The sequence below is a fragment of the Periplaneta americana genome, chromosome 3 (assembly GCF_040183065.1).
Source record: "Periplaneta americana isolate PAMFEO1 chromosome 3, P.americana_PAMFEO1_priV1, whole genome shotgun sequence".
Taxonomy (NCBI): Eukaryota; Metazoa; Arthropoda; class Insecta; order Blattodea; family Blattidae; genus Periplaneta; species Periplaneta americana.
The window spans coordinates 59049767-59064712 of NC_091119.1; the positions used below are offsets into that span (position 1 = coordinate 59049767).

The 14946-nt window shown below is 35.8% G+C and overlaps 1 protein-coding gene across 1 annotated transcript in view; it reads right to left on the minus strand.

Annotated features, from left to right (window-relative positions):
- The window catches only part of LOC138696052 (carboxylic ester hydrolase), a 57126-nt gene that overhangs the window by 11650 nt on the left and 30530 nt on the right, over positions 1-14946 (minus strand). Inside the window, exons 6-7 of the mRNA XM_069820557.1 lie at positions 10768-10972; positions 2848-2934 (exon numbers count right to left, since the gene is read on the minus strand). Of these exons, the coding sequence (XP_069676658.1) occupies positions 2848-2934; positions 10768-10972 (292 nt within the window). The remainder of the gene's footprint in view (positions 1-2847; positions 2935-10767; positions 10973-14946) is intronic.

Here is a 14946-nt window from a genome sequence, read left to right on the forward strand (position 1 = left end):
TGCAGCCTTTAAAAATCTATTGCGTCCCTCTTTCCTACTTCGTTTTCTACATTGTCCATTAGAGAACTCTGCAGTCTCCAGAGAAGTTGACTTGCAGAGATCCACATTCCACAAAGATACCTATCTGCATAGTGATGGCATATATTGAAGTGAGTACCATTTGTCTAATCTTTTAGTGTCATATATATTCAATACAGGAACTCTAATTTATTTAAGACTTTTTATTGCTTCTTAAATATTCACTCTTCTTTGTCGCATATGAATGTGTGATAATTAAATCCAGAAGTGAGCGCAATAACTATAATATCACTAAGATGACTTCTGATAAACTGAAGAATAGCTACCAACGTAGTTCATGTGGTACTGGTAGCAAGTGGACTAGATCTGAGCCTATGCTTGGATGTGAATTCGAACCCCATTTGATTTGGTTTTTTCTGAGGTTTCTCCGACTGTAATGCAAATGTTAGAAAATCCCAAGGAAAATCCTCACATTCATCTCCCCTAATACTATCTCATTAGTTATTACCATCAGTTCCACTGACAAGCATTATAAGTCTTCAGGCTGCTGTCATTGAGGAACAGAAGGTAAAAGAATTACAGGATAAGTAACGACTCTATTCAGAGAAAATGATGTCATGTGTTATAGGTACTAATCCGTGTTAACTGTACTGTGATATTGAGTTACCAATATTATTTTTATAAATACACGAAAGCTATTTAATAACTACAGTTATTCTTAATTACTGATGAACATTATTGAACAAGTAAAGGTGTATGTCACTATTGATAGTGATTCGTCCATCAGATGAGGATGTTAAGCCTGGCGGCTCCCTTAGTGCTATTCGACAGGAGTAGGCTGTGTGCCAGCACCGGGTTTCCCCTTCTCCCTTCCTCACCTTCATCATCATCATCATCATCATCCTCACCCATTCCTTACACTACACTTACACGAACACTTAACATACATTCACCCTAGTACATGATATAACTCTTCACAGATACATATCATGCATAATGTGACCTGCCGAAGTGGTGTGCAATTTGAAAATGGGTCACAGTCCTGCCATCTATCCGCAGTATATATTATATAGGAAATGAGTGAGATCGGAATAGGAAAGGTACGCATGAAACAGACAAAAATCGAGCATATTGACAATGGTGTAATATGTTTTAGAAGAAGTATTATTAGAAACAGGGTGTTTTTGATATAGTCGAAGTGAACTAAAAATCAAGAACAGAGTGATAAAGTGTCAATTGTGAATGAACTAGAGTAGTGTAATAGGAATTAAGTAAAACGATAGAGATAAGGAAAATAGGTGAAGAGTATGGCGGGGGAGGCTAGCTAGGATAGTGAAGGATAATATGTAGAAAACTAGTGGGATCTGAAAATGAAATGTACACTTTAGTATCAAGTATTATTGAAACAGTGTGTGTACGAAATAAGTGTACTGTAAATCAAGAACAGAATCGTAAAAGTGTAAATTTTGAATGATCTAAATTAAGTTGTTAGGATTTAAAGGGAGAATACTGATCAATATAAATAGGGTCGAAAGTCAAGTATAAGAGCATCTACATAAGGTATACCTGTAACGAATGTAAATGTGGCACCGGATACAAAAATTGTGAGGTCCACATTACATGGTTGTAAATGTTGACATCAAATATATCATATCCGCAGTATGCGGAACCCGAATCACGCAAAGTGAAGTGGGTAGGCATTAGACACACACAGTGATTATATAAAAAATGTTAAAAGAGTACCGATATGTTCAAGAATGAAGAATCAAGGCGACACAAGTCATCTTGTACACAAATATAACGTTCATCAGTGATTATACACTACAAGTACAGAGTGAGTCAGCCAGGGCTAGACCGGTGTCAGCGGAAAGTCATATGCGTAGTAACTGCTGTGACATCGCAGTGATCTGACCTCTTGCTCGCGTATGTTTCGTATTTAGTTACGTAAACACGTTCACACAGTGAGGATGCAGCTGTATACCGTACATTTAGAGTGCAGTAGTGTGTCCATTATGAAATATAGCCCAGAACAACGAGCGTTTATTTACAACAACTTTGTGAAATACGAATCTTGGAGAACAGTTGTAACAAACTTCCATCAGTCATTCCCTGATTTGCCAGAGCCTTCTAAAGCAATGATTTACAATTTAGTGAAGAAATTTCGTACAACTGGATAAGTATTGGATAAGAAACGAACATGTGTGAAGCGTGTTCTCCCTGAGGAGATGTTAGAAGAGAAGTCCTACGACATCATTGCGCCGTGTAGCTCAGCAGGTAGAGGTGTCACAGTCTTCAGTGACAAGAGGTACGAAACAATTAAAATTAAAACCTTGCAAAATTCGTGTAGTTCAGAGGTTAATTAAACCATTATCAGAGCAGACTTAAGTTTTGCATGTAGTTCCAACAGTCAGTGTATGATGGACTACTTGACCCCACCTGAATTTTTTTATAGTGACGAAGCATGGTTCCACCTCAGTGGTTACGTGAACACTCAAAACAATCGTTACTGGGACAGTGAAAATCCACACTGTTTTTACGAACAACCGCTACATTACATAAATTCGAGCCTTTCCAAGAACAAACTGCAGCAAGTTGCTGGACATGTCTTCAAGAGATATGCAGCCTGCTACATATCACAATGACGTGAATTTGGTAAATACATCATTACGCAATACTAACCACAAAAGCGCGGAACAAATCATCTGCATGTGGTAGTGTCGTTACATATGAATCAACCGTTGTGAATGCGTCTGGTTCACCCTGTATTAAAAGAATGTATCCAAGAATGAAGTATTCTTAATTATTGCAATAATAAATTATTATACTTACTTGAATTGCCAACAATTCCACTCAAAAACTGGTTCAGAAAGTTCGGGGATGCACTGTTTTTATCCAGAATTTCCTTACGGAATTTACCTATTTGAAAAGAAAAATAAAATCAGTAAAAGACTTTATTCTATTAATTTTATTTTCACCAAACTTCATACTAAATTCATATTTGGTTGAGATGTAAAATGTAATCACTTACAAAACCGCTTACGAATTAAAAAAAAAAAATGTGTTTCCATACCACAACATGCACTTTTCATCTTAGTGGCCCAGATTTCAACTCTAACGTCTTCCAGTGTAATTTGTAGTAATGAAGAAATATTGAACTTGGGCAGACTTTATAGTGGTAGGCCTACTCTCGTTTTCTCCTATCATATTATTATTTCTCCACAATTTGCTACTATCTTTGCCACTGTAGCAAAAACCACCTTATCAGGAAATCAACTCTGTGGCATCCAGAATGCAGGTGCATCCTATAGTCTGAGGTATGAAGTAGTAGCCAAATTCAAAATAAGTACAACTTACATAAAAAAAGGATAAATTATAAGTCTAGTTCGTCTTTTCTCTGGTAAATAAAACACTTGCTAAAATACTCTTAAATAAAACTTAGTATCATGAAGTTGGTCACATACTTTCTCATTATTGATTCAGAATTTACTTCTTTTCTTTTATCATGTCACCATTGATCCTACCATTTATATATTTTTTTCTTTAATTTTCATTCTGAAGACATACCGATACATACTGGTAAATAAAACAATTTATTATTCACTCATAAAACAAGATAAACTTTCGTTTTCTATTTTGCACACAAAAGACAGTTTTTTATATCCCAAAAGTAAGATATCTGACTTAATTTATAAATTACCTCTACACTTTAATACATACGAAATTCATTTCGCACAAATGTTCAAAATGACCATTCGTATATTAGGCCGGGAATACACGGACGTGCTGCGGTGGTAACGCGGCATTACATGTAATGCGCGTAGGAAATTGTGCACTCTCGAACAAGCGATGCGCACGATACGAACCATCTGAGCAGCACGCAAGCCTCAAACACCTTTCTAGTTCCATTCTATCTAGCATGATGCACGACCATGGAAAACGAGGAAGCTTTGTTAATTGCTATTTGCGCTTTGGTAGTAATAGGATACATTTTCAACAGAAAGAAACGTAGACCTACAGACTGTAGCTACAAGATGCTGCTAGGGAGTAATTTGTTAAATGCAATAAACTTTCAATAAGCGGCCAGTATAAAAATCTTAGGACTACTCAGCTGATTTCCACCAATTCTGAAGAATTATTGATAAAAATTGGGCCAAACTAAAAAATCAGCCACCAACATACGAGAACCATCTGAAATGAAGATAGGACAGTAGGCCTATTTATTGTACTAAACTCAATTCATCCTTTGAAGAATGTTATTGTGTAATTAACAAAGCCTGTAAAACAGTATTTTTGGTTGGTTGTCTGTATATGTCAGTATTCCAGGTTCGCACTGACTTTACGATTCTTGGTGACAGGGGATTCGTTTACAAGCCTTCAATACCTTTTTGCGAATTTCAAAACAGATTATCGGAGAAATAATTCCAGAAGTTTGCCCAGCAATTGTCAGCGCATTAAAGAAAAATATCAAGATGAGTTAAATCATAGTACCAACATAATGTGCTTCTTTAATGGGGATATTTTAATTGCAATACAAATAATGAGATATTGAGAGAATTACAGTTAAAAAATTCGAAATATCACGCAAAGAAAAATGAATAATATTTCGAAGTCGCATTGTAATAAAGAAACACATACAATGAAACTACAAACATTTTCTTTTTGGAGTAATCAAAATTTGATTGCCAAATAAAAAGAAATTATGGTTTATTTAACGACGCTCGCAAACTGCAGAGATCATATCAGCATCGCCGGTGTGCCGGAATTCTGTCCCGCAGGAGTTCTTTTATATGCACAGTAAATCTACTGACATGAGTCTGTCGCATTTAAACACACTTAAATGACATCGACCTGGGTCGGGATCGAACCCGCAACCTTGACCATAGAAGGTCAGCGCTATACCAACTATGCTACTCAGACCAACTTTGCCAAATGATGTTTTTAATTTAGTCAAAAGGAGTATTTTAAATCTGCCAAAGAAAATGATTTTAAAATAAAACATAGGAATGCAAAATATATACAACAAATACTATAAAAATTGTTATTCAATTCATTAAAAATAATAAGAAAAAACAGGAGACATTAAACGTGCTGGTTTTGACTATCGGAGTAGCCTATGTGATTAACATTCTGGGGACGGAGTTTTGACTGGATGATGTTGGGGAGACCCAAGAGAGTTTGATTCAAATCCGAAAGTGACAGGGTGTAGTGTAGTAAGAATGAGATTGGAGATTTTGTCATTAAAGTCGGCTTGAGAAGACTTGAGTCGGAGGACGTTGCGGTGGTTCGGGAGCTGAACCATAGTAAGTTGAGGGAGTAATTGATTGAGTAGGTTGTCTAGGGTAACCCATTTGGTAATAAGACATCAAATGAAAGTGCAGATGAATGAAAACGTTCTTGTCCATAGTAACTTGGTATTTCAAAGAAGTTTCGTTTTGCTTTCACCTGAATGTCATAAATAGCTTGCTGAATTCCTTTCCTAGTAGTCGCATGATATGCTATTATTTTCGATAAAAGAAAGTACAAAATGATTTGACTTCACACTATTCAACAGTGACCTTTAACCTCCCAGGACCATCGGCGTGGTTCAGGTGGTAGCGTGTTTGCCTGCTGATTTGGAATTGCGCTCAAGCATGGGTTCGATTCCCGCTTGGGCTGATTACCTAATTGTGTTTTTCTGAGGTTTTCCTCAATCATAAGACGAATGTCAAGTAATCTATGGCGAATCCTCGGCCTCATCTCGTCAATTGCCAATTCGCTATCACAAATTTCATCGACGCTAAATAGAACCTAACCTAGTAGTTGATTGAACGTCGTAAAATAACTAATTAAAAAATTAACGTCCCAGGAGCAGCTTGCATAATTCCAACAGCGTCTGTCAGTAATTCTGTTGTTCTTATTATAATAGTCAATATCACTAGGTTTCCACAAGACAGGGCATAATTTATGAGGTCCAGTCTACTTCAGACCACTCCATGCTTGGGGTGTGGGGCGCTTCACGAGACAAACGGCAACGAACCCGTCCACACTGCGGCAATGAATCCCTTTGTGTTCGCGAGAAAAACCGACAAGAAACGGATCGCTGCGCGGCGTTCGAGATGTGTGCGTTCTGGCCGCAGCACGTGCTTGAAATCGCCACATAACAGGCAGAGAAGTTCGAGATGATGCCGAGATCTAGTAGGCTCTGAGGATGGTGTGTTAAGCACCGAAACAACTGTAAGCCACACAAACTTACATAATTAACACGAGTAAGTCCGCTAGTTAATTAATCAATTACAAAAGAGGTAACTTGTTCTAATATATGATTATCTACAACTATTTTTAAACTGATGGAATTTGACCCAAAGAATGCTAAAGCCTTGGTTTTTTTGTTGAAATTTTCAAATTATATGTTTTAAAAAGTTTTTCTAATTTGTATATCGCTCTTTGCATATTATCTTCCGAGTCGGCAACTACGATTTGGTCATCTGCAAACAGTAGTGTGTCTAAGATTGTATCAGTTAGCAAATAATGTATGTTCAATTGTTCTTTCCATTCCCTGGTCAACTCATCTACATTTAAATTAAATAATAGTGGGGATAGTGGACAGCCTTGTTTCACTCCTTGTGTTCTTTTCCTTGAATTTTTGGAGGTTTTATTTTTTATTCTCACACTAATTTCTGCATTTATATACAGGCTTTGTATTGCTCTTATTAAATTTTGTGGTACACCTTTCAATTGTAGGATTGTCCATAGCTTTCTCCTGTTCACATTGTCGAATGCCTTTTCATAGTCTATAAATGTTATAAATGAGGGTACATTGAATTCGCGATGTTTTTCTATTAGTTGTGACACTGAGAATACACAGTCTATGCACGCTCTGTTGCGTCTACACCAGTGGCGGCTCGTGGGTATTGAATTCAGGGGGGCTGCATACAAAAATAAACCATGCAACTTATCTTATTTAAAGATTAGTTCCACGCGTCTTGTCTTGTAGGTTGCAATCTTTTGAATAATCTTCTTATTAAAATCCGATATGTCGTTTAACATAATCTTTACAATGGAAAACATAGACTAATGCGGTCAGTCTCTCTTCTCTCATCGTATTTCTAAGATAGGATTCCACTCTTTTCAAACACGAAAAGCAACGTTCTGGTTCGGAATTTGTCATTGGTATGGTAATAGCTATGCGTAGTAGTTTCACAACTTCTGAAAATGAGACCTGTAAGTTCTCAGATAGAAGAAACTGCAAGAGCTTGACTGCGTCACTGATATTTCTGAATTCTTGTCTCTGATATAACATTGTGAGTTCCGTTTTTAGTTTGTCTTTACGGAACATTAGAAAAAGCTTCACACATACATTTATAAATAGATTATAAACATAAAAGGGCGATATCTAACAGACAAATTAGAAAACGACACAGGCAATCATGGAAAGAGTTTATATCTTTTTTAGAAACTGACATTTATAAAATGAAACCCAATACATATAAAATTTTAAAATACATGAACAGAGACATAAAGGAATCCACCAAGATAAACCCTTGCCCCAAAATAGAAACATTCCTAGACTTTTACAAAAACTTATGGAACAATCCTACTTTTGATTCAAAATTCTGGGACACAAAAAACCCAGATGAACAATGCATTACCAAAGAAGAACTACAAGAAGCATTAAAGAAGACGAAAAATAGTAAATCACCTGGAGAAGATAACTTCAATTCAGAATTGTATAAATATGCAGGAGATCTATTTCAAGAAAGATTACTAAGATTTCTAAACAGAATATATCTGACTGCCACTTTACCAGAAGAATGGAAAAATAGTGTAATTATTCCCATATATAAAACAGGAGATAAACAGAATGTTGAAAACTATAGAGGGATTAGTATCCTCAACACATGTTATAAGATATTTAGTAGGATTTTAAATGAAAAATTAAAAAAACATGCTGAAACTTTCCTTCTGGAGTGTCAAAATGGCTTTAGAAAAGGAAGATCATGTGTAGATCCATTATTTAGTATGAAACTATTGTTAGAAAAAAGAAGAGAATTTAATTTAGAAACCCATATAGCTTTTATTGATTTTGTGAAAGCTTTTGATAAAGTCCGAAGAGACCTTTTATTCGACATATTACAAGAAAAAAATATTCCAAATTTGCTATTGCAAAATATAATAGAAATCTACACAGACAGCAAAATAAGTGTCAAAATAAATAACTGTATATCCGAAAGAAAATTAGTTAATAATGGAGTTCGACAAGGTTGTCCACTATCACCACTTTATTTAATATTTATATAAATGAAATTATTTTAAAATGGAACCAAATCTACACATCAGGAATCAAAATAACCAGTGCTCTAACATTAAATACCTTGCTCTATGCCGATGATCAAGTCATAATTTCCAATTCAGAGGATAATTTACAAAGAGGATTGTATACATTAAATAAAATATTAAAAGATTTTGGGATGGAAATTTCAGCACAAAAATCAAAAGTAATGGCATTTTTAGGACAAGACCCAGTCAGAAGTAAGATAATACACAATAACCAATGCCTCGAACAAGTGCAAAATTTCAATTATCTGGGTTGTGAAATATCTTATCAAAATGAAAAAGATGTGAACAAGAAAATTACCAAATTTACACAAATTCTAGGAATAATAAACAATGCATTAAAAGCTAAATTAGTACAAAAATCTACAGAATAAAAATATATAATACACTAGCATTACCCACCCTTTTATACGGAAGCGAGATTTGGTCATTAAAGAAAAAAGACATGAACAGAATCAAAGCAACGGAAATGAAATTTTTGAGGAGGACAGCAGGATATACTCTTTTAGACCGAAAAAGGAATGAAGAAATTTTAGAACAATTAGAAGTAGAGTCAGTAGAAGAAAAAATCAGCAGATACAAATTCAATTGGCTAGATCATGTAAGAAGAATGGAAAATTCAAGAATCCCAAAAATCATGATGCAATATAAACCTAGAGGACATCGTCGACCAGGAAGACCTTTAAGAAGACTGCTAGATGGGGCCGAAACAGGTCTACAGAGGCCTAATTCGTGAAGGATGATGATGATGATGATGATGACATACATTTAGATCATTTTCAGGAAATGAACTTTTGTAGCATTCAAATTTTTCTTGACACAGAAGAGAAGATAATGAACTGGAATCGGGTGTTAGCTTGTGTGAAAATAAGGTCACACACTTCCTTAGCTGCCGCAACCCTTGTCTGAATCCCTTCGACCTTACGACGCTTTTTAGAGTTTTCATTTTCACAGATCTTGCTGCTCAACTATGCACTGTTCCGTATTGTCTGTATGGCATTAACAAAGCTTGATATGGATAGTCGGCCTCGGTAGCACAGTCGTTGCGGGTTCGATCCCGGCCCAGGTCGATGGCATTTAAGTGTGTTTAAATGAGAAAGGCTCATGTCAGTAGATTTACTGCCATTTAAAAGAATCTTGCGAGACAAAATTCCGGGACACTGGCGACGCTGATATAACCCCTGCAGTTGCGAGTGTCGTTAAATAAACCATAATTTAATTATTTTATGTGCAGATTTGGACCTTAGAAATATCTAACTGGCGATGTTGTAGTTGGTTGTATAATATATCTACATGATACATCAATAAATGAAAAAAAAAACAGCCAGAAATTGAATTCAGGATCTTCAAGAGTACGCACCAGGGCGCTTGCCTCATTTATTGTGATGTTGTTAGATGTTTCAGATTCCATTATGGTTTGAAAACATTCTAGCAATGGCTCCTTCTTCTCATGAACAACATTTACTGTTCTTATTTTAAAACTCCACCTTGTTGCCTCAGTGTCTTTAAAACACATTAATCTAATACATACTATGTGGCGATCGAGAGAAGAAAGCAGGGATACTGGATAAATCAGCAACAAATATGCGAGCCTTTGTATTTTGTTTAGCGGCTCTTTCCATTATGAGATTCAACTGATGGGCACTTAATTTCACATTTCTCCTGAATTGTTAAGGTACTGAACTGAATAGACTGTAAATATTGTACAGAATTAAACATTGTTGCACTTGTTATACTCACAACATTAAAGAAAATGTATTTAAAACTGCGCGCTACTGACAAACTGCTGCAAATTTTGCAGCGCCTGGAAATGCTGGATTCATGGCCAGGGGCAGCAGGGGGAGGGGTAAAACTAACGCGCAAAGCATCCGAGAAGAGACTGGCAGCTCCAAGGGAGGAAGTGATTTCACCCATAGTCCTTGTCTCTGGCTTCGCTCTGGCAGCACCAGGGGAGGAAGTGACTTCACTAACTATTGCGTGCATGTCAATGAGAGCGAAATTAAAAAAAAATTCGAGCCGCTAAATAGAGACTGTATAATAAATGTATTTCACAACATAAAACGAGACAAGAGTCACAAATGTCTGGGGGTGCTGCAGCTCCGCAGCCCCTCTTCGAAAGCCGCCCCTGGTCTAAACCCATTCTGCTCTTCAAGAAGGATTGCTTCTGTAATTGCATTTAAACGCTGGTTTAACAACTTTGCATAAAATGTAGACTTTTCTATAGGAATGTTTTTTTTTGTCTTGTACTGAGGAGGGATCCAAAGGCGTACAGTGCAGCCTTAGGCGTATTATGCTTATTACTCATTATATGAATGATTGGGTAGTTGAACAGCCGTGCTCTAGGAAATATTTAGCAGTGAACCAAAACTGTCTTTGATGTTTTGTTTCACTTCACTCAATAAAACAAAATCTGAATAAATAAAGACTGGCCCTTACCGAACAGTGCTGGTGCTGTTTCATCTCTGGTTACACCTGTGAGTAGAGGTATTTTAGGAAATTTACCAGCAAGCAATCCATCTAGGGGATTTTCTGGAAGGAAGTTTGGTAAGAACCTTCCATCATTACCACCCTCGATGCAAGGAGCAGGCCCTAGAAGACCTGTTATACCTGCCAGTACTCCCTGGGCAGCTAATTTCAATTCCTTAAAATATATTAATACAAATGTAACAATTAATTGGAGTTTAATTTAGCAATATTATAAGAAACAAACAATTAAAAAAATTCTGTCTTCGTGTATTCTAATTTTCATTTACAAGTTAAGTTCTGATAGAGTATTGGAATATTTTGTCTTACATTAACTGTTGTCATCAATAAAATTGAATCAGTTATTTGAGAAACCGCACAAGTTCATTTTAAGTCAAAACGAGTTTATTATATTTCTGCCATGTATTTACAAATCTGTGTGAGAAAGTAGACACATCTGCCATATTTTAAGTGATTATGTCACGATAGTATTTCTCTGAAGAGGGATGACATCAAAAGCTTTTATGAAGAGATATTTTTTTGGTCTACTCGCAACAATTAAGTGAAAGGTTATGTTATCATATTTAGTACTTAAGGATAGATAGTGCGGTATCATGGTTGTAAATGCTCACGGTCCTACAGAAGAGAAAGACGACCATATAAAACATTGCTTCTATGAGGAATTGGAACACATTTTTGATCAGTTATCTAGATATCACAAGAAAATTTTATTGAGAGATTTCAATGCTAAACTGGGATGGGAGGATATTTTTAAACCGACTATTCGAAAAGAGACCCTATACGTAAATAGTAATGATAATGGAGTTAGGTTAGTCAATTTTGCGACATCAAAAAATTTAATTGTCAAAAGTACAACATTCCTCCATAAGGATATACATAAATATACTTGGACTTCTCCAGATGAACTGACACACAACCACATCTTGACAGATAAACGAAGACATGCTAGTATAGTAGACATTCGAACCTTCAGGGAGGCAAATTGTAATTCTGACCATTATTTGGTAATTTGGAGAATTAAGAGAAAGACTATCAGTAGCCAAGTGAGTAGAACAAAATATTCAATATTTCGAAATTAAAAGACCAGGAAAGTAAGCGACATTATCAGGTCTAAATTTCAAATAGGTTTGCCGCTTTACGAAGTTGAGGAAGAGATAGATGTTAATAGTGTGTGAGAAAATATCAGAGATATCATCACTCGGGAGGAAATTAAACGCAGAATAAATATGGGAAATGCCTGTTATTATTCGATTGAGAAGCTTTTGTCATCCAGTCTGCTCTCAAAAAACTGAAAATTAGAATTTATAAAACAATTACATTACCGGTTGTTCTATATGGTTGTGAAACTTGGACTCTCACTTTGAGAGAGGAACAGAGGTTAAGAGTGTTTGAGAATAAGATGTTTAGGAAAATATTTGGTGCTAAGAGGGGTGAAGTTGGAGGAGAATGGAGGAGATTACACAATGCAGAACTGCACGCATTGTATTCTTCACCTGACATAATTAGGAACATTAAGTCCAGACGTTTGAGATGGCCAGGGCACATAGCATGTATGGACGAATCCAGAAATGCATATAGTGTTAGTTGGGAGGCCAGAGGGAAAAAAGAACTTTGGGGAGGCCAAGACATAGATGGGAGGATAATATTAAAAGGATTTGAGGGAGGTGGGATATGATGGTAGAGACTGAATTAATCTTGCTCAGGATAGGGACCAATGGCGGGCTTATGTGAGGGCGGCAATGAACCTCCTGGTTTTCTGCCCCTTATGTGATCTTCAAGAGGAAATGGATGAAGATCATCTTCAACACAGCCCAGCCACTATAAACTTGGCATCCTTGAGTGAAAAATACTGGAGAGCAAGAGAATGGATTATTTCATTATCAGAAATTCACCATTAGCAAACAACAACATATTTTTACAAAAACAATGTAGAAAAGAAACACGAATATATACGTATTTATAAATACTGTTGTTCACATCACATTTTGTCTACATGCATGATCCCCGCTTACTATTGTACACCACCGATTTCCTATCCCTGTGCAATCAGCAGGTTCTTACACGATTCACATTGTCAATCTCCTAGCCTTGACCTAGTGCCTGGCGCCTGCGAATGATTTCAAGATCATAAAATGCGCTTGCTTTTGACATCCCTGTTCTAGAGTGTCAAGTTTCTAGTTTTTTGGCTGGATGTGTAGTATTTTCATGTCAGTGTCTATATTGCTGTAGTTGTAATTGGAGTTTGTGATGTGCTCTACATAGGTTGAATTGTTGTGTAGTTTGGTTATGGTTGTGATTTGTTCCCTGTAACGTGTTTGAAATGCTCTTCCAGTCTGTCCAATGTAGAAGTCGTTGCAACTATTGCATGAGAGTTTGTATACACCTGTTAAGTTGTATTTCTTTGTGTGTGTCTTTCGTTCTCATTGACTTACATACAACGTAAATACATACTATTATAATTTTTTACTGAAATCATTTCGGGTTGAGAAACAACACATGTCCACGAACTGTAGGGGAACCTGTCACTCTCAAAATATAATTAAACATCTCTTTGAAATATTTATAAATATTCCAATTCATATAAAAAATTCAGCTTAAAAAGATAAGAACGTACATCCAATATTTATTAGCTGCAGACAGTTTTTTTCCACTTTTCTCAAAATTTATATTTTAGGACATGTGTGGTTTCTCAAATAATCGATTCAATTACTGCAATCAAATATTGTTAGTCTAAAATATAAATATTTTAAGTTGTTTGGTATGAAATCAAAACATAAATTTAAATTTTCTCGAACTATTCAACATACAGTAGTTCTAAGAGTATTCGCTTTAATTAATTAAACCTTTAAAGTTGCATAATGTATACCGTTCTCGAGTGTTATTAATGTCATTAAATCCGAGGTTTGTGAGTCCAAACCTATTAAGAGTGATATTGTATATAAAAATATCTATGCTTAATAGTTATTTATGATACAAGTTCGTAAAAGTTGTCTCTTTAGCATGAGTGTAAAGTTTGTGGAACGAGGCAAAGCTTTTGCCTCATTTCACAAACACTAGGGCCAAAAAGATAACTTTCGAATGTTTATCATACAATATTTTTTCTATGTTAACACAGATTTCCATTAAATAAATATTTAAAGTTGGAGAGGTTACGATTTCGCGATTTCACAGCCGTCTAAACTCAGAATAAATAATAAATAAACAGCGAATAGGGATAATTCCCTATATGCTGAAATAAGTATACATGGAATTACAGCCTGTTTTATTCATGCTCACGATTTCATGGCCGTCTAAATCGGGCTTATAATCAACAAAGCAGTTTAGGAAAAGTTGAATACTATATCTTGTTGCAATGAGTAGGCTAATTACCACGGGGGTGAAGGTGCATTAATTCCTTATTTAAAGTATGTACAGCTGTCAAAAGAAAAAGTGGCCGCTCTCCTGAAACAAAGTTCCCTTCGGGTATCTTCGCTACAATTCGGAGACAGGCGATGTTACATGTTGTTGGACCACATTGCCTGATATCTACAGTTATAATTGAAGTATTCTGTGTGTTATTCGATAGCGTAATGGTAGCGTTCAGGCCTCTTATTCATAAGTTCCTGCGTTCGACTACAACCTCGTGCTTTTTATATTCTTTTTTGTTGTTTTTGAGAGAGACAAACTATACATAATGGCTCCTTTCTCTTTTACGATTATTTTAGTAATTAACATCAGGTTCATTAATATATTATGCCATGACTTTATCATTATGATATTGTGGCTGCAAATGGAAAGAAAAAAGATTTTATTCTCAATAAAAATATCTTTCGTGGCATAAACAAAACAAATTTACTGGCGTCGGCCTTAAAACATTCAAACAATTAAGCGTTCAAAAAACAAAACAAAAAGCCACAATTCAATATTTAGTCTATCTTCCTCTTATCTCGATCATCTTGCAGTCGAGTGGGCATGGAATTGACTAGTCTTTGCAAATAGCGACTTTTCTTAGACACGATATTCCAGGCATTCTGAACATACATACATAAGTGTTCTGTCCATGGGCAGGTCTTTCATTTCAAACCCAGCAATCTCCAATCTTTCCTATTTTCTGCCTTCCTCTTAGTCTCCGCATATGATCCACATATCCTA